The 25,228-nt window shown below is 67.7% G+C and overlaps 2 protein-coding genes across 3 annotated transcripts; one reads left to right on the top strand and one right to left on the bottom strand.

Annotated features, from left to right (window-relative positions):
- Nucleotides 1-16,212, top strand: CPNE5 (copine 5). Its single transcript, XM_087762375.1, has 22 exons — nucleotides 1-167; nucleotides 2,700-2,740; nucleotides 3,056-3,102; nucleotides 4,557-4,660; nucleotides 5,354-5,393; nucleotides 5,485-5,561; nucleotides 5,883-5,942; nucleotides 6,030-6,093; nucleotides 6,359-6,462; nucleotides 6,673-6,777; nucleotides 7,261-7,302; nucleotides 7,383-7,458; nucleotides 8,643-8,696; nucleotides 8,780-8,841; nucleotides 9,130-9,176; nucleotides 9,285-9,466; nucleotides 9,556-9,683; nucleotides 9,756-9,858; nucleotides 11,758-11,815; nucleotides 12,282-12,355; nucleotides 13,189-13,394; nucleotides 16,203-16,212. Exons 1-22 carry the CDS (start codon nucleotides 79-81, stop codon nucleotides 16,210-16,212), a joined length of 1,773 nt encoding a protein of 590 aa, XP_087618501.1. The 5' UTR covers nucleotides 1-78.
- SORT1 (sortilin 1) lies at nucleotides 15,248-25,198 on the bottom strand. Of its 2 annotated transcripts, none has more exons than XM_087761851.1 (20): nucleotides 24,957-25,198; nucleotides 23,222-23,281; nucleotides 22,901-22,974; nucleotides 22,679-22,781; nucleotides 22,402-22,566; nucleotides 22,102-22,175; nucleotides 21,853-21,902; nucleotides 21,500-21,627; nucleotides 21,225-21,369; nucleotides 20,709-20,864; nucleotides 20,383-20,489; nucleotides 19,957-20,059; nucleotides 19,697-19,865; nucleotides 19,367-19,557; nucleotides 17,972-18,161; nucleotides 17,730-17,846; nucleotides 17,410-17,518; nucleotides 17,034-17,140; nucleotides 16,650-16,773; nucleotides 15,248-16,527 (listed from the first exon to the last, which is right to left on the bottom strand). In XM_087761851.1, the coding sequence occupies exons 1-20, from the start codon at nucleotides 25,161-25,163 to the stop codon at nucleotides 16,513-16,515; spliced, it is 2,394 nt and encodes a 797-aa protein (XP_087617977.1). In that variant the 5' UTR covers nucleotides 25,164-25,198; the 3' UTR covers nucleotides 15,248-16,512. The 2 variants fall into 2 exon arrangements, with proteins under 2 accessions (XP_087617977.1, XP_087617976.1); XM_087761850.1 differs by having other exon boundaries at nucleotides 21,500-21,630.
- Between the last annotated feature and the right edge of the window lie 30 nt (nucleotides 25,199-25,228).

Consider the following 25,228-nt stretch of genomic DNA (forward strand, 5'->3'; position numbering starts at 1 on the left):
CCCATCCCGATCCCGATCCCGGTCCCCATCCCGGTCCCCATCCCGCTGCCGGTGCCGGGCAGCGGCGGAGCCCGGGGCATGGCGGGCCTGGGCGCCCCGGAGGCGGGCAGCGGCCCCGGCCCCGGCCCCGTCCCGGCCACCCGGGTGGAGCTGACGGTGTCCTGCAGGTACCGGGCACCGGGGGCGGCGGGGAGCGGGGGGCGCTGGCGTTGTAGGGCGCTGGGAGGCACTGGGAGGCACTGGGAGGCAGCGGGGAGCAGGGGGCCGTTGGTGTTGTAGGATACTGGGAGGCACTGGGAGGCAGCGGGGAGCTGGGGGCAGTCGGCGTTGTCGGATACTGGGAGGCACTGGGAGGCAGCGGGGAGCAGGGGGCCGTTGGTGTTGTAGGATACTGGGAGGCACTGGGATGCACTGGGACGTAGCAGGGAGCAGTCGGTGTTGTAGAATACTGGGAGGCACTGGGAGGTAGCGGGGAGCAGGAGGCAGTTGGTTTTGTAAGATACTGGGATGCACTGGGAGGCAGTGGGGAGCAGGGGGCCGTTGGTGTTGTAGGATACTGGGAGGCACTGGGATGCACTGGGAGGTAGCAGGGAGCAGTCGGTGTTGTAGAATACTGGGAGGCACTGGGAGGTAGCGGGGAGCAGGAGGCAGTTGGTTTTGTAATATACTGGGATGCACTGGGAGGCAGTGGGGAGCAGGGGGCCGTTGGTGTTGTAGGATACTGGGAGGCACTGGGATGTACTAGGATGCACTGGGAGGCACTGGGAGGCAGCCAGGAGCAGGGAGTAGTCAGTGTTTTAGGATACTGGGAGGCACTGGGGGAGCAGGAGGCAGTTGGCATTGTAGGATACTGGGAGAATGGGGAGCACTGAGAGGCACTGGGGGAGCAGGAGGCAGTTGGTGGTTTTGGATACTGGGAGGCACTGGGGGAGTGGGGGGCACTGGGGGAGCAGGAGGCACTCGGGCGTGTAGGGTACTGGGATGCACTGGGAGAGTGGGGGGAGCACGGGGGGTGTTGGATACTGGGGCATGGGGGGCACTTAGTGGGGGGGCACTGGGAGATACTGGGAGAGCCAGCAGTATTGTAGGTATAGGGTACTGGGAGGCACTGGGGGAGTGGGGGGCTTGGGGGGGACACTGGGAACATGGGGACACTCAGGGGCATGGGGCACTGGGAGGCACTGGGAGCACTGGGGGAGGATGGGGGGGCCACTGGGAAGCACTGGGAGAGCAGAGGGTGCTGGGGGCTTTGGGGTACTGGGAGAGCTGGGGGGAGTGGGGTCTCTGGGGATGGGGGGGTGCACGAAGGGGGGGAATCAGGGGGGTTCCGAGGGTCCCAGGCTGCCTCCCAGTGCCCTCCAGTGCCCGCCAGTGTCCCCCCGAGGTGGGATCCCCCCCGGTCCTGTTGTCCCCCCCTAATGTGGGTGCCAGCTCGGGGTGGGGGGGGGCGCACATGGGTGCTGGGGGCTCTGCTGTGGGTGCTGGGGGCCGAAACGGGGGAGCTGGGGAGGGTGAAATACCACCGACACCCCTGGCCCCCTCCGTACCCCCCTCTGCAAACTGGGGGTCGGGATCAGGGGGCTGGGGGTCCCCTGGGTGCCCCCCCGGCCGCGCTGGGTGCCCCGCGCCCCCGGCTGCAGCGGGTGCCCCCCCGGCCGCGCTGCCTGCGGCCGCTCCGACCTATTTTTCCTCCCACTCCATCGGAGACCGGAGAGTCCCGGCGGTGGGACACTGCTCCGAGCTGCGGCGGGGGGTGACGGGGCGTGGGGGGTCCCCTGCCGCAGCCCTGCACCCCAACAGCCGGCTGGGCACAACCTGGCACACGGCCACGCACCCTGGCACCCGGCTGGGCACCCCAACACCCATCTGGGTACAGCCTGACACACGGCCACGCACCCCGGCACCCGGCTGGGTACACCCTGACACGCAGCCACACACCCCGGCACACGGCTGGGCACCCCAACACCCGTCTGGGTACAGCCTGACACACGGCCACGCACACTGGCACACAGCTGGGCACCCCAACACCTGGCTGGGTACAGCCTGGCACATGGCCACACACCCCGGCACCCGGCTGGGCGCCCCAACACCCGGCTGGGTACAGCCTGGCACACAGCCACGCACACTGGCACACAGCTGGGCACCCCAACACCCGGCTGGGTACAGCCTGGCACATGGCCACACACCCCAGCACCCGGCTGGGTCAGCCTGGCACACAGCCACTCACCCTGACACCCGGCTGGGTACACCCTGACACACAGCCACGCACCCTGACACATAGCAGGGCGCCCCAACACCCGGCTGGGTACACCCTGACACACAGCCATGCACCCTGACATATAGCAGGGCACCCCAACACCCAGCTGGGTACACCCTGACACACAGCCATGCACCCTGACACATGGCATGGAGCACACGGAGCCATGCACACCCTGACACACGGCTGTGCGCACCAACACACAGTTGTACACGCCCTGACACACACCATGGAGTACACCCGGCCATGCACACCCCGACACGCAGCCGTGCACACCCCAACACACGGTTGTGCACACCCTGGCACGCAGCCGTGCACCCCAGCACACCCAGCCATATGCACACACCCACAGCCCGGCGTGCACAGCCGCGCTGACACTCGCACTCACACTCGCACTCGCACTCGCACTCCCGCTCCCTCTCACAGCCCCGTCTCCCCGCAGGCAGCTCCTGGACAAGGACACCTTCTCCAAGTCGGACCCGCGTGAGTAGGAGCCGGGGGTGTTGGGGAGTCTGGGGGGTGTCTGGGGGGTGTTGGGGCCTGTCAGGGGGTGTCTGGGGGGTGGCAGGGGGGGGTGGGGAGTCTGGGGGGTGTCTGGGGGGTGTTGGGGCCTGTCAGGGGGTGTCTGGGGGGTGTCAGGGGGTGTTGGGGAGTCTGGGGGGTGTCTGGGGGGTGTTGGGGCCTGTCAGGGAGGTGTCAGGGGGTGCCGGGGGGTGTCGGGGTGTCAGGGGGTGTTGGGGTGTCCGGGGGGTGCTGGGGGGTGCCGGCCCCCCTGACCGCTGCCGCCTCTGCCCGCAGTCTGCGTGCTCTACACCCAGCGCCCCGGCAGCAAGCAGTGGCGGGAGGTGAGCGCCCAGACGGACAGACGGACGGACAGTCAGTGTGGCGGTGGTGACGGTGGCCAATCAGCCAATCAGCATGTTGGGGTGCCAGCCAGCCAGCCAATCAGCATGTCGGGGTGCTGGCCAATCAGCATGTAGGCATGCCAACCAGGTGGCCAATCAGCATTGTTGGGGTGTCAGCCCGCTGGCCAATCAGCACGTCAAGGTGATGGCCGGGTGGCCAACCAGCATGTCAGGGTGTCGGGGTGCTGGCCAATCAGCACGTTGGGGTGCTGGCCCGGTGGCCAATCAGCATGTCCGATTCTGGCCAACTGCATGTTGGGGTACTGACCAATGAGCACGTTGGGGTGTTGGCCAGCTGGCCAATTGGCATGTTGGGGTGCTGGTCAGCCAGCCAATCAGCATGGTGGGGTGCAGGCAGCCAGCCAATCAGCATGCTGGGGAGCTGGGGAGCGTGTTGGGGTGCAGGCAGCCAGCCAATCAGCCATCGGCGTGTAGCCAGCTGGCCAATGGGTGCTGGCTGTCCCCGGGGAGGGGACGCTCGGGGACGCCCCTCGGGGTGCCCTGGCCCCCCCGCTCCCTCCCGCCCCCCACCGCCGCCCTGTAATTAACGGCTGCTTAATTGAGGGGCTTCGGGCCTTAATGAGCAGGCGGGGGCCGGGCGGGACGCGGTGCCAGCCCCGCGCCGGATGACAAAGGGGCACCTGGTCCCGCCGTGCCTGGCCCGCGCGTCCCCTCCCGCCCCCCGCGTCACCGCGTGTCCCCACGTCCCCGGCCCCATGTGGCCACGTCCCCCCGGTGTCCCTCCGTCCCCATCCCCATGTCCCGGTGTCCCCATGTCCCCCCAGTGTCCCTCCGTCCCCGTCCCCACGTCCCCGGCCCCATGTGGCCACGTCCCCCCGGTGTCCCTCCATCCCCATCCCCATGTCTGGGTGTCCCCATGTGGCCACGTCCCCCCAGTGTCCCTCTGTCCCCATCCCCGTGTCCCGGTGTCCCCATATCCGGGTGTCCCTGTGTCTCTATGTCGCCATGTCCGGGTGTCCCCATGTCCCCCTGGTGTCCTTCCATCCCCATCCCCATGTCCTGGTGTCCCTCTGTCCCCATGTCCGGATGTCCCCATGTCCCCCTGGTGTCCCTATGTCCCCATGTCTGGGTGTCGCCATGTTCCCCCAGTGTCCCGCCATTCCCATCCCCATGTCTCGGTCTCCCTCTGTCCCCATGTCCAGATGTCCCCATGTCCCCCGGTGTCCCTCCATCCCCATCCTGGTGTCCCTATGTCCCCATGTCTGGGTGTCCCCATGTTACCGTGTCCCCATGTTACCATGTCCCCGCGGTGTCCCTCTGTCCCCATCCCCATGTCCCGGTGTCCCTATGTCGCCATGTCCGGGTGTCCCTCTGTTCCCGTGTCCCCATGTCTGGATGTCCCCATGTCACCCCGGTGTCCCCATGTCCCCCAGTTTGGCCGGACCGAGGTCATCGACAACTCCCTGAACCCCGACTTTCTGCGCAAATTCGTCCTCGACTACTTCTTCGAGGAGAAGCAGAACCTCCGCTTCGACCTGTGAGTGTCCCCGCTGTCCCCAGGGCTGTCCCCCCCGGCCACCCCGGCCCCCTGCGCCCCGGCACAGCCCCCCCGCGGCGGGGCTGGGTGCGGTGGCCCAGCCCGTGTCTGGGGACGCCAGGCGGGAGCTGGCGTCCGTCCCTGTCCCAGGCATGTCCTTGTCACCATCCAGTCCCTGTCCCTGTCCCCCTCCCTGTTCTGTCCCCATCCCCATCCCCATCCCTGTCCCCATCCCGTCCCCATCCCATCCCTGTCCCTGTCTCCATCCTTGTCCCCATCCCGTCCCTGTCCCTGTCCCCATCCCATCCCTGTCCCTGTCCCCCTCCCATCCCCTCCCATCCCATCCCTGTCTCCATACCCATCCCTGTCCCATCCCTGTCCCCATCCCCATACCTAACCCATCCCCGTTTGTGTCCCATCCCTGTCCCCGTCCCTGTCCCCATCCCCTCCCATCCCCTCCCATCCCTGTCTCCATACCCATCCCTGTCCCATCCCTGTCCCTATCCCCATACCTAACCCATCCCCATCCCTGTCCCCATCCCTGTCCCCATCCCATCCCATCCCTGTCCCCATCCCGTCCCTGTCCCTGTCCTGTCCCATCCCATCCCTGTCCCATCCCATCCCTGTCCCATCCCTGTCCCCAAGGCCACCCCATCCCCGCTGCCTCAGCCACGTGTCCCCGCCTGTCCCCAGGTACGATGTGGACTCCAAAAGCCCCGACCTCTCCAAGCACGTAAGTGCGGGGACGCCACCGCTCCCCCCCGGCTCTGCGGGGCTGGGGACGGGGACGGTGACAGACCCCGGTGACACCGCGGCTCTGGCAGGATTTCCTGGGCCAGGCCTTCTGCACCCTGGGCGAGATCGTGGGCTCGGCCGGCAGCCGCCTGGAGAAGCCCCTGACGTGAGCCCCCCGTGCCTCGGTTTCCCCCGGGGGGCCCTGCGCCGGGCTGGCTGCCCGGTGTCCCCACGTCCCCCTCACCCCGGTGCTGGCGGGGCGCCCGGGTCCTTATCCGGGTGTCTGGGATGGAGACCAGAGCCTGGTGCCGACAGCCCCGGCTCCGGGCTGCCCCGGCTCCCCGTGTCCCTTCCCCGGCCCCTGCCTCAGTTTCTCCACGGGGGGGGGTCTGCCTTGGGGGGGGAAGGGGGGTCTGCCTGGGGGGGGGTCGGGTCTGGCTTTGGGGGGGGTGTCCCCTCTGTCACCCTTCGCTGTGTGTCCCGGCAGGATGGGGACGGTCACCACGCACGGCCGGGGCAGGAGACCCACTCCGGCCATCTCCAACGGGTGAGTTTGGGGGTGCCGGGGGGGGGGTGGGACGGACAGCGGGGTCCCCATGTCCCCCCCTCCCCGGCTCACGGCCCCTCCCGGCAGCGGCGTCCCCGAGAAGAAGTGCGGCACCATCATCCTCCTCGCCGAAGAGCTGGGCAACTGTCGGGTGAGCCGGGGAGCCGGGGGACAGGTTGGGGACACCCCAGTGCCATGTTGGGGGGCTGAGACACTCCCCCCCGCCGGCTGCACCCCCTGGGCCTTCCTCACTCCGGGGTGAGGAAGATGAGGGTCAGGGCTGACCCGTCCCCATGGCGTGTCCCGTGGGGGTCTCAGCCTCCCCTCCCGCGCCGAGCAGCACCCACCCAGGACCCTGCCCCCCCCATGTCGCCGGGGGTGCCGGGTGGGTGACCCCGTCCCCGTCCCCGCCGCAGGACGTGGCCACGCTGCAGTTCTGCGCCAACAAGCTGGACAAGAAGGATTTCTTCGGCAAATCCGACCCCTTCATGGTCTTCTACCGCAGCAACGAGGACGGGACGTGAGTGACACCCCCCCAAAACGCGGTGACACCCCCCCAAAAGGCAGTGACAGCAAGGGGGACACAGCCCTGGCCATGGGACACCTCCGATGTCCCCGTGGAGCTGGGCTGGCTTTGGTGGGGGGTCTCCAAAAAATCACCGCTGGGGGGGGGGGTGTTGCCATCAGGGGGTGACCCCCTTGTGTCCCCCCTCCTTGTCCCCCCGCCCAGCTTCACCATCTGCCACAAGACGGAGGTGGTGCGGAACACGCTGAACCCGGTCTGGCAGGCCTTCGCCATCCCCGTCCGCGCCCTCTGCAACGGTGACTACGACCGGTGAGCGCCGGGTCCTCCGGGGCAGGCGAGGGCGGCCGCTCTGCACCCTCTTCCCGCAGCCTCTGTGGTACCTACGCTAATACCCAAGCCCTGCGGCATCCCAGCCTGCCCACGCTGCGTGCCTCAGTTTACCCATCTGGGCAATGGGCTTTATCGCCGTCACGGGGCGGGGGGGATGTCCCCCAAAACCGGAGTCACCGGCTGCGTGTCCTGGTGAACAAAGCTCCGCGGCGTCGCGCCGCTGGCTTGGCCCCATGTCGGACGTTGCTGTGGCAACGGCGGATAAAAATATCCCACCGAAAAAGCCTGAGGAGGAGGAGGAGGAGGAGGAGGAAGCAGGAAAAGGCCCACGGAGGCGTCAAAACAAACCCACGGGGAGCGGGCACCGGGAGCGGCCCCGGGGACCCATCGCAGCCCCCAGGGTGGGGGTCCGGGGTTTTTGGGGGTGCCGGGAGGTGGCCCTGACCCCCCCTTGCCTTGCAGAGCTATCAAGGTGGAGGTGTACGACTGGGACCGCGATGGCAGGTGAGCCGGGGGGTGGCCCTGGGGACCCCCCCACCCCGCCCCGCGCCCCGGCTGACGGTGACCCCCCCCTCGCCCCGCAGCCACGACTTCATCGGGGAGTTCACCACCAGCTACCGGGAGCTGGCGCGGGGACAGAGCCAGTTCAACGTCTACGAGGTGAGGCCGCGGAGCGGGGCAGGGAGAGGGGGGTCCAGCTGCACCCACGGGTGATACGGTCCCCGTGCTGCACCCCTGGGCCCTACGGTCCCCAGGGTGCCTGTGCTGCACCCCTGGGGCATTGCAGTCCCTTGGGTGCTTGTGCAGCACCCCTGGGCGTTACATACCCCAGGGTGCCCCTGCTGCACCCGTGGGTGTTACAGTCCCCAGGGTGCCTGTGCTGCACCCCAGGGTCACGGTCCCTGTGCAGCGTCTCTGGGTTTTCTGGTCCTTGGCATCTCCATGCTGCACCCCTGGGCGTTACGGTCCCGGTCCTGCACCCCTGGGCATTGCAGTCCATTGGGTGCCCATGCTGCACCCCTGGGTGTCATGGTCCCTGTGCAGCATCTCTGGGTTTTATGGTCCTCAGGGTCTCCGTGCTGCACCCCTGGGCGTTACATAGCCCAAGGTCCCCGTGCTGCACCCATGGGTGTTGTGGTCCTTGTGCTGCATCCCTGGGTGTCACGGTCCCCATCCTGCACCCCTGGGCATTTCAGTCCCCGGGGTGCCCAGGCTGCACCCCTGGGTGCCACAGCCCCCAGGGCTGCACCCCTGGGCATTACCACCCCCCCAGGGTGTCCCTCTGTACCCCGGTGCGGTGTCCCCTGTGCTGCACCCCTGGGTGTTGCATACCTCAGGGTGCCTGTGCTGCACCCCAGGGTGTCACGGTCCCTGTGCTGCACCCCTGGGTGTCGTGATGCCCGGGGTCCCCATGCTGCACCCTGGGGTGTCGTGGTTCCCGTGCTGCACCCCTGGGTGCCACAGCCCCCTGTGCTGCACCCCTGGGCGTTAGGATCCCCAGGGTCCCCATCCTGCACCCCTGGGTGTTGCATACCTCAGGGCACCCATGCTGCACCCCTGGGTGTCGTGGTCCTTGTGCTGCACCCCTGGGTGTCGTGATGCCCGGGGTCCCCATGCTGCACCCTGGGGTGTTACCATCCCCAGAGTCCCCGTCCTGCACCCCTGGGTGTCACGGTCCCCATCCTGCACCCCTGGGCATTTCAGTCCCCGGGGTGCCCATGCCGCACCCCTGGGTGCCACAGCCCCCTGTGCCGCGCCCCGGGGCGTTATGGTCCCCGCGGTGCCCCTCTGCACCCCGGGGTGCTGCGGCTCCCGTGGGGAGCAGCTCCCCTCCGCCCCCCCAGGTGGTGAACCCCAGGAAGAAGATGAAGAAGAAGAAGTACCTGAACTCGGGGACGGTGAGGACGGGGGGGGACGGACGCGGGGAGGGGACACCGGGGGTGCAGCCGCTGTCCCCTGCTCAGCCCCTTGTCCCTGGCAGGTGACACTGCTGTCCTTCGCGGTGGAGTCCGACCACACCTTCCTGGACTACATCAGGGGCGGGTGAGCGCGGAGCGGGGGACACGAGCCTCAGTTTCCCCATCTGTGTCCTGGGGGCTGGACCCGAGCCGGCGGGGACCGGGGCAGGGTGACCCCAGCACCCACAGCTTGGGTGCAGGGCGGGGTGAAAGCTCAGCGCAGGGAGATTTGGGGGTGCTGGGAATTGGAGGGGGGTGGATGCACCCTTGGGCGCAAGCCGGTCTGCGGGCCGAGGGCTGCCCCCCCCATACCCACGGGTCACATCCTGCATCGCCCACCCCAGGCCCCTAAAGCCGCTTTCACCCCTCCCAGGACCCAAATCAACTTCACGGTGGCCATCGACTTCACTGCGTCCAACGGTGAGCGCGGGCCCGCGTGTCCCCCCCCCGGCGTCATTTAACGAAGGGGGCTCGTTCGGTCGCTGATGGGGGGCGGGTGCGGCGCAGCTGAGCCCCCCGCCCGCGCAGGGAACCCCTCGCAGTCCACCTCGCTGCACTACCTGAGCCCCTACCAGCTCAACGCCTACGCCATGGCCCTCAAAGCCGTGGGCGAGATCATCCAGGACTACGACAGCGACAAAATGTTCCCCGCCCTCGGCTTCGGCGCCAAGATCCCGCCGGACGGACGCGTGTCCCACGAGTTCCCGCTGGTGAGGGTCTGACCCAAAGCGGGGGTGGGGGGGACGGGGTTGGGGACACGGCGGCATCGTCCTTGTCACCGGGATTCCTCGTCCTGCAGAACGGTGACGCGGCCAACCCGGCGTGCAGCGGCATCGAGGGCGTGCTGGAGGCGTATCACCGCAGCCTGCGCAGCGTCCAGCTCTACGGCCCCACCAACTTCGCTCCCGTGGTCAACCACGTCGCCCGGTAAGGGGGTCCCAGCACCCCCCCAGGGGGGTCTGTGCCCACCCCGCTGTCACTCACGGGGTCCCCCCCCAGCTCGGCGGCGGCGGTGCTGGATGGCTCCCAGTACTTCGTCCTGCTCATCATCACCGACGGCGTCATCTCGGACATGGCGCAGACCAAGGAGGCCATCGTCAACGTGAGTCCCGCGGGGCAGTGGGTGCCCCTGGAGGGGGTGCGGGGACCAGCTGGGGTTGGGGTGCTCCGAGCCGTCTGGGGTGCAACAGCCAGCTGGGTGCACGGGGCGCGGCGAGCCCTGGGGGTGCAATAACGGACTGGGACCCCCCAGGATGTCAGGGTGCCCCGATCAGCCGGGGTTTGGGGTGCCCCAGGACAGGGTGCAAGGACCAGCCGGGGTCGGGGTGCTCTGAGCCATCCTGGGTGTGACAGCCAGCTGGGTGCACGGGGTGCGGCGAGCTGTGCGGGTGCAACAACCAACCAGGTGCACAGGGTGCCCCAAGATGGGTGCGGTAACCAGCCAGGGATGCGGGGTGCCCCGAGATGTCAGGGGGCAAGGACCGGTGGGGGCTTGGGGTACCCCAAGATGGGTGCAGTAACCCCCCGGGGATGCAGGGTGCCCTGAGATATTGGGGTGCAATCATCTGCCAGGGGCACAGGGTGCCCCAAACTGGGGTGCACCGACCGGCCAGATGCCCCGGGGCGCCCCACGCCGTCAGGGTGCTGGTGCAATGGGGGTGGCGGGTGCGATGGGCGGCCAAGGACGCGGCGTCCCCGCGGGGGGGTGGCGAGTGGCTCCGGCCGCCTCCGCACCAGGGGCCTGGAAAGGAAAAAAGCCATTTCGGCGCCGCGGCGGCTCTTCGAAGGCGCCAGCGGCACCTTGGCCCTCGCCAGCGCCGTACCCTCACCTTCCCGCCCCGTCCCCCCGCCTCGCTCGGCCTGGCACCCGGGCGAGCTGGGAGCTAAATTCTTCCTCCTCCTCTTCCTCCTCCTCATCCCCCGAGCTCCCTTGCAGGGGCTCAGCCCCATCGCGGCTTCCCGGTACCCGGGGCGTCGGGAGGATTGGGGATGCTGGGGCGGGAGAGGGGCTGGCAGCGCCCGCGGTGCCGCCGGTGCCAGGCGTCCCTGGGATCAGCTCCCGGCCGGGGCAGGAGGGAGAACAGCGCTGGGAAGAGTTGTTTGCTGCTTGATTTAATATCCCCGCACTGCGGCTCTGCCGGGAGCTCAGGGCGCTCAGCCCCGGCAGCTGCCACACCTCGCACCGGCCCCGGTGCCCGCATGGCCCCCGGCACCGCCATGGCCGGGCTCGGGGCTGTGCCACCCCACGGCTGTGCCGGGCCGCGGGCAGGGCTGCGGGTGCCCTTTGGGGGTGGCTTTGGAGGCTGGTGCTGCCCCGGGAGCACCGCGCTCAGCCCAGGGTGCCCTTCACCGGCGGTCGCGGTGCCACCGGGCACGGGATGCCCGTCACGGCCCCAAGGACAGGGTGCCCATCACGGCCCCGGGCATGGGGCGCCCATCGTGGCGCTCGGGTGCCCACCATCGCCCCAAGGACAGGGTGCCCATCACAGCCCCGGGCACAGGACACCCACCACGACCCCGAGGACGCGATGCCCATCCCAGGGTGCCCGTTGCAGCCCCGAGCGCGGGATGCCCAGCACCGCACCGAGCGCGGGACGCCCGTCACGGCTCCGGGCGCCGGATGCCCATCGTGGCCCGAAGCGCGGGGTGCCCGCGCCCACCCCGAGCAGCGATGAGGCCAGAAATGGCGCAGACATCGCGCCGTGATGATCCACGCTCCCGCAGGCGGCAGCGGTGCGGGTAGCGGGCAGGGCAGCGGGCAGGGCAGCGGGCAGGGCAGCAGGCAGCAGCGATGCCGGGGTCCCTGAGGGGCACCACGGGCGGCTCCCTGCAAAGGTGCTGCACCCCAGGACCTGATGGGTGCTGGGGGGGGGATTAACGCCAGGGGTGGGAGGGGGCTGCACCTCACACCCCCCCCCCAGGACTGAGCTGCATTTGGTGGCCACAACATTAAATTTGAAGCCTTTTTTTTATTTTTTCTCCCTCCCCCCGGCCGCTGCAGGCTGCCAAGCTCCCCATGTCCATCATCATCGTCGGGGTGGGCCAGGCCGAGTTTGACGGTAAGGCCACGGTGTCCCCATCCCACCCCGTGTCCCCGGGGGGGGGGGGGGACAGGGACCGGGGGGGGGGGGGGAGGGGGGCCGCAGGTGCCTTTGGCCACAGGGGAAATAGGAGTTGAATTTGTCGGGGCTCAGCGGGATTCGCCGCAAGCCGGCGCGCGTGGGGTTATGAGCGGAGGCGTTCGTGAGGGCCGAAGGAGCCCCCCGGGGGGGTTTGGGGGGACACGGGCAGCCCACCCCCCCCCGGCAGCCAGCTGCTCTGCCAGCAGGCAGGCAGCGAAGGCAAATTAAAACTCCCCCAGTAATTGCCGCTGATGAATCAGCCCCGCTCCCCTGCCTGCACGCGCCTGCCTGCGGCTGCCGGCGCTCGGGGGCGGCGGCGTTCGGGTTTGGGGGGGGTTAAAGGGGTCCCACACTGGGGGGGTGGGGGGGGGGGCTGCTGACCCCCCCTTTGCGCCCCTCGCAGCCATGGTGGAGCTGGATGGTGACGACGTCCGCATCTCCTCCCGCGGCAAAGTGGCCGAGCGGGACATCGTGCAGGTACCGGCGCCCCCCCCGGGGATTGGGGACCCCCCCGGCTGGCGGGGCACGGCGGGGGCATGGCAGGGGCACCCCAAATCCCCCCCGGCGCTCGTGGGGTCCACTGACTGGTCCCAGCATGGAGGGATGATGAGATGGACTGGACAGTGGGGGGGGCACTGGGAAATGGGGGTGCACTGGGAAATGGGGGTGCACTGGGACATTGGGGGGTTCATGTACTGGGACAGGGGGGTGCATGGGGACATGAAGGGGGGTGCACTGGGACATGGGGGGATCATTTACTGGGACATGGCGGGGCACTGGGACATGAAGGGGGGGTGCACTGGGAAATGCGGGTGCACTGGGACATGGGGGTGCACTGGGACATGAAGGGGGGGGGGACTGCGACATGGGGGGCACTGGGCCATTTGGGGGGGCATTGGGATGGGGGGATGTGCTGGGATATGGGGGGCTGCACTGGGAAGAAGGGGTGCACTGGGGCTTGGGATGTACCTGGACGTGGGGGTGCACTGGGATTTGGGGACACACTGGGACATCAGGGGTGGGGAGGGGGCACCGGGACGTGGGGCTGCAGTGGGTGGGACACAGTGGGACATGGGGACACCACAGGGGGACATGGGGACACAGCAGGACATGGGGACATCGCAACAGGACATGGGGACACCACAGTGGGACACGGGGACACAGCAGGATATGGGGACACAGCGGGACATGGGGACACCCCAGTGGGCCATGGGGACGCACTGGGCCACGGGGACGCACGGGGCCATGCCGGCCATGGGGACCAGGCCCTGGACGCCCCCAATCCCGTTGTCCCCCCTCGTCCCCCCCAGTTCGTCCCCTTCCGTGACTACGTGGCCGGGCCGGGCAGCCCGGTGCTGAGCATGGCGCGCCTGGCCAAGGACGTCCTGGCCGAGATCCCCGACCAGTTCATCTCCTACATGAAGGCGCGGGGCATCAGACCCCAGCCGGGCCCCCCCAGCCCCGGCCCCCCACTGCCCCCCAGCCCTGACGGCCGCCCCGCGTCCCCCCGCACCCTGCCGGGACCCCCCCCCCCCTCCCCCCCCCCAAAATCCCCTTTTCTGGGGGTCCCGGGGGGGGGGGGTTGGGGACGGCGGCGCCTTTGCTGGCGCTGGCCGAGCGTCCTTGGTGCCCCCCCGCCATGTCCAGCCACCCCCGTGGTGGCTCGCCCCCATCCTGGCACCCCCAGAGCGGTGCTGAGGGCCATATCCTGCCCCCCCCAAAAAAGGGGCAGGGGGTCCTGAGCCCCCCCCCACCTAGAGCACAGAGCTGGGGGGGGCAGGGCCCCCCCTGTCCCCCCCCCAGGCATGGGGACCCCTCCGGTGGGGGTTGGGCACGTCCCCATCCCCCCCCCCCCGGGGGGGCCGCCTGCCCCCGCCACCCCCACCCCTCCCGGGGGCCCCCGTGTGTGTGTGTGTGTGTGAGTGTGTGTGTGTGAGAGTGTGTGTGTCTGTGTGTGTGGCTGCGTGTGTGTGTCTCTGTGTGTCTGTGTGAGCGTGTGAATGTGTGTGTGTGTGTGTCTCTGTGTGTCTGTGTGTGCGTGTGTGTGAGTGTGTGTGTGAGTGTGTGTGTCTCTGTGTGTCTGTGTGTGTGTGTGTGAGTGTGTGTGTCTGTGTGTGTCTGTGTCTGTGTGTTTGTTTCTTTGTGTGTCTGTGTCTGTGTGTCTGTGTGTGTGTGTCTGTGTGTGTGTGTGTGTGAGTGTGTGTGTGTCTGTGTGTGTGTGTGTGTCTGTGTGTGTGTGTTTGTGTGTGTGAGTGTGTGTGTCTCTGTGTGTCTGTGTGTGCGTGTGAATGTGTGTGTGTGTGTGTCTCTGTGTGTCTGTGTGTGCGTGTGTGTGAGTGTGTGTGTGAGTGTGTGTGTCTCTGTGTGTCTGTGGGTGCGTGTGAATGTGTGTGAGGGTGTGTCTGTGTGTCTCTGTGTGTGCGTGTGTGTGAGTGTGTGTGTGAGTCTGTGTGTCTCTGTGTGTCTGTGTGTGTGTGTGTGAGTGTGTGTGTCTGTGTGTGTCTGTGTCTGTGTGTGTGTCTCTGTGTCTGTGTCTCTGTGTCTGTGTGTCTGTGTGTGTGTGTCTGTGTGTGTGTGTGTGTGAGTGTGTGTGTGTCTGTGTGTCTGTGTGTGTGTCTCTGTGTGTGTGTTTGTGTGTGTGAGTGTGTGTCTGTGTGTGTGTTTGTGTGAGTGTGTGTGTGTCTCTGTGTGTGTCTGTGTGTCTGTGTGTGTGTCTCTGTGTGTGTGTTTGTGTGTGTGAGTGTGTGTCTGTGAGTGTGTGTGTGTCTGTGTGTGTGTGTGTGTGAGTGTGTGTGTGTCTCTGTGTGTGTCTATGTCTGTGTGTATGTCTCTGTGTGTGTGTTTGTGTGTGTGAGTGTGTGTGTCTGTGTGTGTCTGTGTGTGTGTGAGTGTGTGTGTCTGTGTGTGTCTGTGTCTGTGTGTGTGTGAGTGTGTGTGTGTCTCTGTGTCTGGTGTCTGTGTCTGTGTGTCTGTGTGTGTGTGTCTGTGTGTGTGTGTGAGTGTGTGTGTGTCTCTGTGTGTGTCTGTGTGTCTGTGTGTGTGTCTCTGTGTGTGTGTGTGTGTGTGTGAGTGTGTGTCTGTGTGTGTGTGTGTGTGAGTGTGTGTGTGTCTCTGTGTGTGTCTGTGTGGCTGTGTGGCTGTGTGTGTGTGTGTCCCCCCCCCCGCTTTTCGACTTGCATGGACGCCCCCTTTGCCCCCCGCCCGCGCCGGCCTTGTATTGAGTTGCCTTAAATCGGAATAAATGATAGTCTTTTTAATTAAAAAAAATAAGACCCGTGGTGCCCCCCCCCCCCGGCATCGCCCCTGCAAGGGGTGACCCCCCCGTAGTCCGTGTGTCCCCCCCCCCCGACACAGACCAGGGCACGCGGGGTCCGTTTCGGTTTTATTTCTAATAACCCAAATATTGCAAATATACAGAAAAATACCAGTACAAAGCTATGACACCTCCGGGTTTATTTACAGGGCTCTGCACTGGCCTCGCTGCCCCCCCCGCCCCCAGCCGGGCCGGGGGGGCCCAGGGCTATGGCTTTGAGTTGGGGGGTCCCCCCCCCGCCCCCGCCCCCGTCCCCGGGGCCGCTGCAGCCCACGGGAGCGGTGCTGGGGCCGCGGCCCCCCCCCCAATCCTGCCGGCGCTCGGGGTGCTGTGCTGGGGGGGGGGTACAATCTCACCCGATCGCTTGGGGGGGGGGGGGGCGAGAGCGGAAGCCACGCGTCACGACAGCACGGCCGTATCGTGATAGCCACGGTGGGTCGCGAGGGGCTGGGGGGGGGGGGGGGTGTCCTGCATCTCCTCGTCCTGCTGGACCCCCCCCATCCTGCTGCACCCCACGCCGCAGCCCGGGGGGGGCCAGGCCAAGCCCCTGCACCCCGGCTGAGGGGGGGCTGTTGTGGGGTGCAGCCCCCCCCCCCCACAAAAGGGCATTTCCAGTGTAAGGAGACTGTAACAGTGCTGGGACCAAAACCTGGCAGGGTGCAAGCTGGGGGGGGGCTGCCAGCGAAGGATCGACCCCCCCCATCCTGCCTGCACCCTGCCTGCACCGCTGCCGGTGTGGGGGGGCCGGGGCTGAGCCCCCCCCAGCCCCTGGGTCAAGAGCTTCAAGCTTTAATTCCTTATTGCTGCGTTTCCCTCGGCCAAGGCCGGCGCGGGGGGGGGGGGGGCGAGCCGGGCCCTGGGGCCCCCCCACCCCAAAGCGGGGGGCCGGGGGGGCTGGCAGCGGCGCAGGCAGCCGGGTTCGTATTGCTTTGGAGAAGAAACAGGCAGCGGGGGGGCGGGGGGGGGGGAGCTGTGGGCAAGCCTGGCTGCTGCCACCCCCCCCCCCCAAAGGCAGCAGTGACCCCTCGGGCTCGTCCCCAGCCCCCCGGGGACACCGCTGCTGGCAGAGGGGGCCGGCAGCTCCCACTCCGTCGTCCTTAAAATAAAACAGCCCGGAAAAAGGGAAAATAAAAGACCGTAAAAGCCCCCTCCCCGCGCGGGAAGGAAATATTGGAGTGAAGTTAAACCCCTGCGTGTCCCCCCCACCCCAGCAGCGAAGCCGCCCCCGGCCGCAGCAGGCAGCGGGCGCGGGGGGGGGTCCTGCCTGCACGGCGGAGGGTGCAGGCAGCGTGACGGCGTCCCTGGCGTCGGCGCCGTGCTGCTACTCCAGGAGGTCCTGGGGAGAGACGGGATTGTCACCCAGCGGTGTCCCCGGCGCGGGGCACCGTCCTGTCACCCAACAGCCCCCGGAGGGGGGGGGGGGTCCCCGTGGGGGGACGCCGCGATGGCCGCGCTCACCTCGTCGGAGTCATCGTGGTAGCCGCCCTTGCCGGCTGGCGTGCCGGGATCCAGCGCGTCCATCCCCTCCACGCCGTTGGCCTCGGCGTGCTGCCGGAGGACGGAGTAGCGATGGACCAGGAACCTGGCAGGAGCGGAGATGGCGGGGGGGGGGGGGGGGGGGGGAAAATGCGTCACTGCGCTGCCCGCACCTCCGCCCCGGCGACGCCGCTCGAAGAGCGGAGCTGGGTGAAGGCAGCGCCAGGGTGTGCGGACGTTCGGCAGCCTCTCCAGCGCAAAGTCAGCCCGGGGAGGGGGTGCTTTGCCGCAATCTGGGGCTGGGCAGTGTCACCCTCGCCCTGCGGTGGCGGGGGGGGAGCATCCAGCCCCGGCTCAGCTCCTCACCTGCCCCCGCAGACGTATTTCTTGACGAGGAGGACTCCGGCCACGGCGGTGACGAGCAGCACGGCCACGACGGCGAGGATGATGGGGGTGGAGCTGGTAGACGCTGCCTGCAGGGAGAGGAGGAAGAGTCCAGAGGCTGGGGGTACCAACGTCCCCCCCAAACACCACGAGCACCCCGGTGTATCCCGGGGGATAAAAGCCACGACGTCCCCGCAGCACCCAGCCAGGATTCAGGCAGGCGAGAGGCCGCAGGCAGATTGAGGCAGGACAGTCCTGCCCATCACAAAGTTATTGGCTCCACGGGTACAGGCAGGAGATGGCCCCATGCCCAGAGCCGTCACCGCGCCCGGCCGGTGTCACCGTCACCGTCACCTACCAGCTGGCTGGGGTTGAGGAAGTTGCTGGTGCATTTCTTCTTCATGTCCGTTTCCTTGCGGCTCGGGCTCTCCCCTCCCAAACACTTGTCCCCAGGGATTTTCCGGTACCTGGAGATGGGGAGGTGACGCTCGGTGACCCCACAGCTGCTTCCCAGGGCCCGTCAGCCCCCATCCGAGGCGATGGGGCAGGATCTGTCCCCGCTGGGTGCAGCGTGAAGGATTCCCCAGGGATGTGGGGTTTCCACCCTGTGGAATCATCCTTCGGGGATCGGGAGGATCCCCGCCCCTGGCTCCGGCATCGACGCCGGCCAAGCTTTACCCGCTGGTCTTGAGCAGTTCCCGTCTGCCGTAGAGGCAGAATTCCAGGTCGTGTCCCTTCAGCTCCGGCTGCTCCACGCAGACAGACTGGTTCTCCGGGCGGTAGTAGCCAAAATCGCTGTGGGAAGAAAGGGCAAAGCAGATGAGATCCCGCTCGGGGACCCGGCGGGAGCCGGGCTAAAGGAGGGCGACATCTGGCCCAAAACGGGGGCAGAAGGCGGGAGACGTCAAGATGGAGGCTACCAGAGGAAATCCTCCAGCGTGCAGGGACAGACGGACGGCTGCTTGGTCACCATGTAGTCCCGGCCATTCTGGCACACAGAGGACTTGCGGAGACGTCGGTATTGTTCCTTGTAGCCCAGTATGCAGCCGTCACTGGGGTCACTGGGATCGCTGGAATGCGCCAGCCAGATGGTGTAGTCCTTGTCCTCGCCTGCGAGGGAGCGGGCTGAGCGGCAGGGCCAGGAGGGGTCCCCGGGGGACGGCACCACCGCGGCGCTCGGCAGGACGCTGCTCCGGGGGGCAGCAGCCCGGCACGAGCCAGGGGCAGAGTGGGGAAACCCCGACCACTCACCCCGTCACGTTGTCCCCACGGTGGGGACCAAGGGCCATGCTCCCCTGGGAGAGACTCTGCTAACGTCACCCACACCCGGCTCTGGGGGCAAGAGCGTCCCCCAGCCCAGCCCTGGCTGCCCCCGGCACCAGCCATCCCCAGTCCTGGTTGTCCCCAGCCCAATTATCCCCAGCCCAGTTGTCCCCAGCTGTCCCTGGCTCTGGCTGTCCCTGGCTCCGGTTGTCCCCGGCCCAGCCCTAGTTGTCTCTGGCCCTGGTTGTCCCCAGCCCTGGCTGTCCCCAGCCTCAGTTGTTCCCAGCCCTGGTTGTCCCAAACCCTGGTTGTCCCCAGCCCAGCCCTGGTTGTCCCCAGTCCCAGCTGTCCCCAGCTCTGGCTGTCCCCAGCCCAGCCCTAGTTGTCTCTGGCCCCGATTGTCCCCGGCCCTGGCTGTCCCCAGCCCAGTTGTCCCCAGCTCCAGCTGTCTCCAGCCCAGCCCTGGCTGTCCCCAGCACCGCCTGTCCCCAGTCCTGGTTGTCCCCAGCTCCGGTTGTCCCCAGACCAGTCCTGGCTGTCCTCAGCCCTGGCTGTCCCCAGCACTCGCTGTTGCTGGTACCACCTGTCCCCAGTCCTGGTTGTCCCCAGCTTCATTTGTCCCCAGCCCAGCCCTGGTTGTCCTCAGCCCAGTTGTCCCCAGCCCCGGCTGTCCCCAGCCCAGCCCTGGCCATCCCCAGCCCTGGCTGTCCCCAGCCCCGGCCATCCCCAGCCCAGACCTAGCTGTCCCCAGCCCTGGTTGTCCCTGGCACTGGCTGCCACTGGCAGCACCTGTCCCCAGTCCTGGTTGTCCCCAGCTCCGGCTGTCCCCAGCCCAGCCCCAGCCATCCCCAGCCCTGGCTGTCCCCAGCCCCGGCCATCCCCAGCCCAGACCTAGCTGTCCCCAGCCCTGGTTGTCCCCAGCCCAGTTGTCCCCAGCCCTGGCTGTCCCCAGCCCCAGCCATCCCCAGCCCCGGCCGTCCCCAGCCCAGCCCTAGCTGTCCCCAGCCGTGGTTGTCCCCAGCCCAGTTGTCCCCAGCCCCAGTAGCTCTCACAGGTCCTGCTGAGCAGCTCGCTGAAGTCGATGGTGTAGGAGACCCACTTGCGGGAGAGGAAGTTCCCCCGGAAGCCCCAGATGCTGACGTTCATGGAGCGAGCCCCCGGCTCGGACGCCAGGCCGGTGAAGAAGATGGGGTCCTTGGAGAAAGCGTACTTATACCAGCACTGCCCTTCGTCCGTCGAGAACCTGGCACGCGAGGGGTCAATCAGCACCCGGGTGGTCTGGGAGGCACCTCCCGCAGCACCCCCCCGTCCTCCCTTTGCTTGGGGGGCCCCCCTAAAACCAGCAAGCCCCCCGTTGCGCAGCAAGGGGACCCTGCGCGTACTCGATGACGTTGACGGGCTGGCTGGTGTGCTCGATGGCGACGATGAGACCGCCCGAGTCCAGGATGGCGTAATGGTGCGGCCCCTCCAGCATCCGCGCCCAGGTGTAGCCCCCGTCGTCCGAGATGTAGACGTCGGGGCTCATCACCGAGATGGCCCCCCCGACGCTCCCTGGGAGGTGGGACAGCGTGAACGGGGGGGGGGACCCCCACACAAACACAGGCTCTCTGTCCCCGCCACCCGCCCCGGTGAGGCTCCGTACCGTGGGCGATGACGATGCCGACGGCGTTGGGCTCGGAGAGGGGAGCCATGGGGACGTTCAGCTTCTGGGAGATGCTGTAGGAGGCGTGGATGTGGAGGCTGCACTGCAAGCGCAAGAGGAGAGCCGGTCCAGGAGCCCGCGGGGACCGGGCACGGGGGGGGTGGGGGGGCGGATTCACCCCAGGAGCACCCCCAGGGCCCCCCAGCCTGCTCAGGGCTCACCACGCAGCCCCACGGTGCGACCCACAGCCCCACGGTGCGACCCACAGCCCCGTGGCGCGACCCACAGCCCAGGCACGGCTGGTCCCGCGCCCTCGGCATCTCCGGCGGGAGCTGCAGGATGGATTCACTCGTCCCCGAGCATCCTCACGGCAGAGCCAAGCCGGAGGGGAACGGCACCGGGACCCCGCTGTGGGGACAGACCCACCTCTTCCCTGCTCCTGGCCGTGGAGTCGCAGGTGGTGTTTTTAGGTTTCCGCAGCGGCACCCACTCCCCACCACGGTCAAAAGTGATGACGGACTGGATGGAGTTGTCTGGTGGGAGGAGGAGGAGGAGGAGGAGGAGGAGGAGGAGGAGGAGGAGGAGGAGGAGGAGGAGGAAGAGCTGACGGGGTCGGGAGGATGCCCAGCACGTCCTCGCCGCACCCTGCCCGGGGTCACGCTCCCCTCCAGCCCCCCGCCAGGACCCCGATCCCATCCCTGGGGAGGCCCAACCCTGGTTTCGGGAGGGGACGCGAAGACGCGGCTGCCCACCTTCGGAGAGGACGCTGGTGATGTAGATGCCCCGCAGCGAGGTGACGTTGGTGAAGTCAGTCTCCCCGCCGGTGGTGGTGTAGAGGTGCCGCTCCAAGGATTTGGAGTAGACGATGCCGCGGTCGTCGGAGGTGTAGATGGTGCCAAAACCAGTGTCTGTGAGAGGGACACGGGGACAGCAGTGAGGGGGGGCTGCTCCCCCGAGGCCACCACAGACTGGCATCGGCACCAGCGAACCCCCCGGGGCGTCTCGGGAAGAGGAGAAACCCCCGAGTGCCGCTAAACGGCCCCAGCGTGGTCACGGTCCCCGCGTGCTGCAAACCGGAGCAAGCAGCCTGCTAATTAGCGACGCCTTAATGAGAAAGTCCTTCCTCCAAGGCAGAGCAGAGCTACCGCTGTGCCGAGAGCCCCGTGCTCGGGCGAGGAGCTGGCTTGCTTGCTGCAGAGAGGTTTCCAGTTGTCCCCAGCCCCGGGATGTGTCCCCGTCCTGGTCCCACGCAGCCCGGTCCCACTCACCGCCCGGCTCGTCCACGTGCATGAACACCAGGTCGTCGTTAGCGGCCAGGATGGAGTAAAACTGCTCGTGCCCGACGGAGGGGAGCTGGGCCATGTTCCAGGTCTCGCCTTGGTCAAGGGAGACGTGAATGCGCCTCGTGGTACCCTGGGGAACGAAAGCATCGTTGTCCTTCATCCTCCTCGCAGGGAGAGGAAGGGGACGCCGGGGAGAGCTGCAGGCAGGGACGAGCCACCGCTGCCGGCTCTCCGGCAGCAGTGGGAAGGGGGACAAGGACCTTCTCTGTCATGACGGAGGCGAAAAGAAAGCGTCCTCCCAGCCCGAAGGAATAAATCTTGGTGCCGATGACCTTGAAGGCTTTGCCGAAGTCGGAGGTTTTCTTTAGCTCCAGTAACCCCAGATCAGCTTCTTAAGAAGAAGGGACGGTGGATTAACGAGCCTGGAGCTGCCTCCAGCTTCGTCAGCCGTCACTGGAGCTGCGTCCCCCCACAACGTCCCAATGTGTCCCCCTCCAGTGTCCCAGCACTGGGTGTTTCCGGCTAATCCCAGCTTTTCTGCCGGGAGCCCCCTGCAGAGCCCCCAAAGTGATGGGGACCCCAGAGACGTGGCTCGAGATCAAGAGGGACTTACTGCAGGAGTTGTTCAGGTAGGTGGTGAAGAAGATGGTGTCGTTCGCACCCCTGAGGAAGAGAAGAGGGGAGGGGACGACACCAAAAAGCAGGTGGGACATGGTGGCCCAAGATGCCACCGCCTGCAGATTCATCTCTGGCTGTGGCATCGCTCCGAGGGGGTTTGGGTGGCCCCTGCCTGCGCAGGCTGCGATCAGCACCCCCTCCCCCGAAAATCATTTGCCCCCCGGCAAAGTGGGCGGCCACTCACCACTTGGCCAGGCAGACGGCTTTGTGGATCTCTTCCCACTTCTCTCCGAAATCCCTGGAGACCCAGAGGCCGTTCTGCAAGAGCCGGGAGGTTGGTTATGGCCCCCCAACAGCCTCCCCCCAAATCTGGGGCTGCAAAACCATCCCCAAACGTGTCCCCAACTCCATCCCGGAGCCACACGCATCCTCCGGGGATGGAGCCCAGGATACGCAGCCACAATCCGGCTCATCCTTGGGGAAGCACCACCGGGAGCCTTCGCCATCCCCAGCCAGGGTCCCATCCTGGCTCCCTGGCCCTCACCTCGGTGCTGAGGGCCAGCAGGCAGTCCGAGTTTTGGGGGTGGTAGGTGATCTGCACCAGGGGATGGAAGGGCAGATCCGTCTGGACAAAATTCTTGGCAAAATCAGATGAACGGAAGATCCTACCGCCGCGGCTGCTGCCGGAGACGTCGCCCGTCAGGATGACCTGGGTGCGGGGAAGGAGGGGGCTCAGCCATGCCGGGAGCTCCGGGAGAAAAACCACCGCGATCCATCCGGCTCCTGGCTCACCAGCATCCCGGCACACCGCCCCCTCCTACCTTTCCCGAATTCTCCGGGCCGATAGCCATGCCAAACTCGGTCCGGATGAAGGTGTTGTTGATGAGGCTGGTGATGTCCTTGAAGGTTTTTCCGTAATCCTCGCTGGAAGGGAGGAATCGGCACGGCCGTGAGCCGGCGCGGGGACTCGGGGGCTGCCGCCAGCCCGCGGGCCGGTCCCCGGTGTGTCACCCGCGGGGTCCCGCGGGCGGCGGGGGGCTCACCTGCGGTAGAGTTTGGACTGCCCGAAGCTCATGATCACCAGCGGCACCTGGAACGTCGTCAGGACAAGGATGACCTGGGCAGGGAGAGGCGGACAGGCAGGGTGACACCCGGGCACCCGCAGCTCCCCCCAGCCGTGGGCTCCCCCCTGTCGTGCCCCCCCCCCAGGGAGAAGGGCTGTCCCCTCCCCGGGCACCCCGCTGCCACCATCCCAGTCCCTGCTTCGGGTCCCACCGGCGCCTCAGGCACTGCTGTCCCCCCAGCGGGAACCACAGCTGTTTTTTTGGGGGGAAGCCCCCTCCCAGCACCCCCACACTGCTTACCCCCGTGTTGTCGCCCACCCAGGAGAGTGACACGGAGCCGCTGAGGTCATCGAAGACGCACTGCGAGGGAAGAGATGACAAAAGCACTCCTACAGCCAGGGCGGGGGCACGAGCACCGGGACCCCCCCCCCAGCAGGGCAGGGCTGCGGCGTGCCCCACGGCCACCCCCTCGAGGGGACAGCGGGGTCCCGGTGCCTTCCCCTGCCACCCGCCCAGGAAGGTGACACTAACCTGTCCCCACGGCACGCGGGAGGGACCCCTCTGCGTCACTCAGCCCCCCCCGAGCCCCCCCACGCCCCACTCAGAGGCTGGAAAAGGCTCCCAGAGCCCACGTCCCCCCGTGTCCGTCCGTCCCCGGAGCAGGCAGGGTGCCAGGCAGCTGCCTGCAAACCAGAGACCCCCTCGGTGGCACTGGGGGACACTGGTTTGGACTGGAGCAGCCCCTGGGGAGCGGGCAGCGGGGCTGGGGGCAGTTGGGGACATTTGTGGGGTGGCTGGGGACACTCGTGGGGTGCCCGGGGACACTCGTGGGGTGCCCCAGGCTCTGCCCGTCCTGCCCGCAGCAGGCAGGGGAGAAGGGAAGCCCTGCGGCGGGAAGGAGGCCCCGCGGTGCCACCGCGTCCCCGCGTCCCCGCTCCGCCGGAGGCGCCTCGTTATGGGGGGAAAAAAAGGGAAAAAGGGGGGAAAGAAGCGTCAGTCGGTGTGGGACCAGGCAAAGGACTGGTCAAACTGGGCTGGCAAACCCACTGCTGCCGAGCGGCAACCGGCCGGGCTGGCAGAGCGGGTGCAGCGGTGGCCGAGGGCCAGCGGATCCCGGCACAGATCCTGGCACAGATCCGGCTCCCTCGAGGTTAATGTTCAACCCGCAGCCGCCCCAGCTGGGGACGAGGTCAGGATTCGCCTGTCTGTCTGTCCTTCCGCCCTGTCCGAGTCCGTCCGTCTGTCTGTCTGTCCATGGGGGCTTGGCGGTGGGGGGTGTCTGCTCCCCAGGGGGCAGGGGGTGCTGTCAGGCCCCGCTGTCAGGCCAGTGTCTGTCTGTCTGTCTGTCGCTGCTCATGGAGCCCATCCCACTGCAGCAGGTGCCTCTGTCTGTCTGTCTGTCCGTCTTAGGGGAATGTCTGTCGGTCCTGCCCCAGCAGGCACAGGGAGAGCAGGGTCTGTCTGTCCGGACATGGGGGTGGGGGGGTGGGGGTGGTCCTGTCTGTCTGTCTGTCCCAGGGGACGTAGGGAGGGGAATGCCTGTCTGTCTGTCCGTCCCAGGGGATGTAGGGGAAATACCTGTCTGTCTGTCCATTCCAAGAGATGGAGGGGGGGATGTCTGTCTGTCTGTCTGTCCATCCCAGGCGATATAGCAGGGGATGTCTGTCTGTCTGTCTGTCCATCCCAGGGTATGTAGGGGGGGATGTCTGTCTGTCTGTCTGTCTGTCCGTCCGTCCGTCCCAGGGGATGTAGGGGGGATCTCTGTCCGTCTGTCCCTCCCCCTAGAGGAAGTCACCTGCCGGCGCAGGCACGGGCAGGGCACCGGGAGGGGAGGTGTCTGTCTGTCCGTCCGTCCGTCCAGCCCATAAGGCACCGGCTGGGGCGGGGCGGGGGTGTCTGTCCGTCCCCCCGGTCCCCCCGGTCGCTGCTAGGGGGGGGTCCCCGGTGGCTCTGGGGGGTGCCTGTCTGTCAGTCTGTCTGTCAGTCAGTCCGTCTGTCTGTCTGTCCGGGCCCGCGGCCCCGCCCGCCGGCTCACCTGGTGCGTGTTGTTGCCGAGGGCGGCCGGGACGCCGCGCAGGCCGCCGCAGGCCTCACCGCCCGCCACCGCCACCCCGTCGCCGCCGCCGCCGCCGCCACCGCCGCGGGGGACCCGGTGCCGGACCCGGTCCCGCAGCCCCAGCGCCGCCGCCCCCAGCGCCATCGCCAGCCCCAGCGCCAGCCGCGCCGCCCCGCGCGGCCCCATGGCGACTCCGGCCGCCGCCGCCGCCCCGCGCCCGGGCCCGCCACCGCCCGCCCCCCGCCTCCCAT

Source organism: Nipponia nippon, unplaced genomic scaffold (assembly GCF_047370975.1).
Source record: "Nipponia nippon isolate SJK-2023a ecotype South Korea unplaced genomic scaffold, ASM4737097v1 scaffold_25, whole genome shotgun sequence".
Taxonomy (NCBI): Eukaryota; Metazoa; Chordata; class Aves; order Pelecaniformes; family Threskiornithidae; genus Nipponia; species Nipponia nippon.

What these genes read in the sequence shown, in the direction of transcription:
- SORT1 (XM_087761850.1), bottom strand. Translation starts at nt 25,163, where the DNA reads ATGGGGCCGCGCGGGGCGGCGCGGCTGGCGCTGGGGCTGGCGATGGCG. An exon ending in TCGGCAACAACACGCACCAG is followed by an intron (nt 23,282 to 24,956) that starts GTGAGCCGGCGG and finishes CTTCCCTCGCAG; the next exon opens with TGCGTCTTCGATGACCTCAG. An exon ending in CACCAGCGTCCTCTCCGAAG is followed by an intron (nt 20,490 to 20,708) that starts GTGGGCAGCCGC and finishes TCCTCCCACCAG; the next exon opens with ACAACTCCATCCAGTCCGTC.
- CPNE5 (XM_087762375.1), top strand. Translation starts at nt 79, where the DNA reads ATGGCGGGCCTGGGCGCCCCGGAGGCGGGCAGCGGCCCCGGCCCCGGC. An exon ending in CAGAACCTCCGCTTCGACCT is followed by an intron (nt 4,661 to 5,353) that starts GTGAGTGTCCCC and finishes GCCTGTCCCCAG; the next exon opens with GTACGATGTGGACTCCAAAA. An exon ending in GCCAGTTCAACGTCTACGAG is followed by an intron (nt 7,459 to 8,642) that starts GTGAGGCCGCGG and finishes CCGCCCCCCCAG; the next exon opens with GTGGTGAACCCCAGGAAGAA.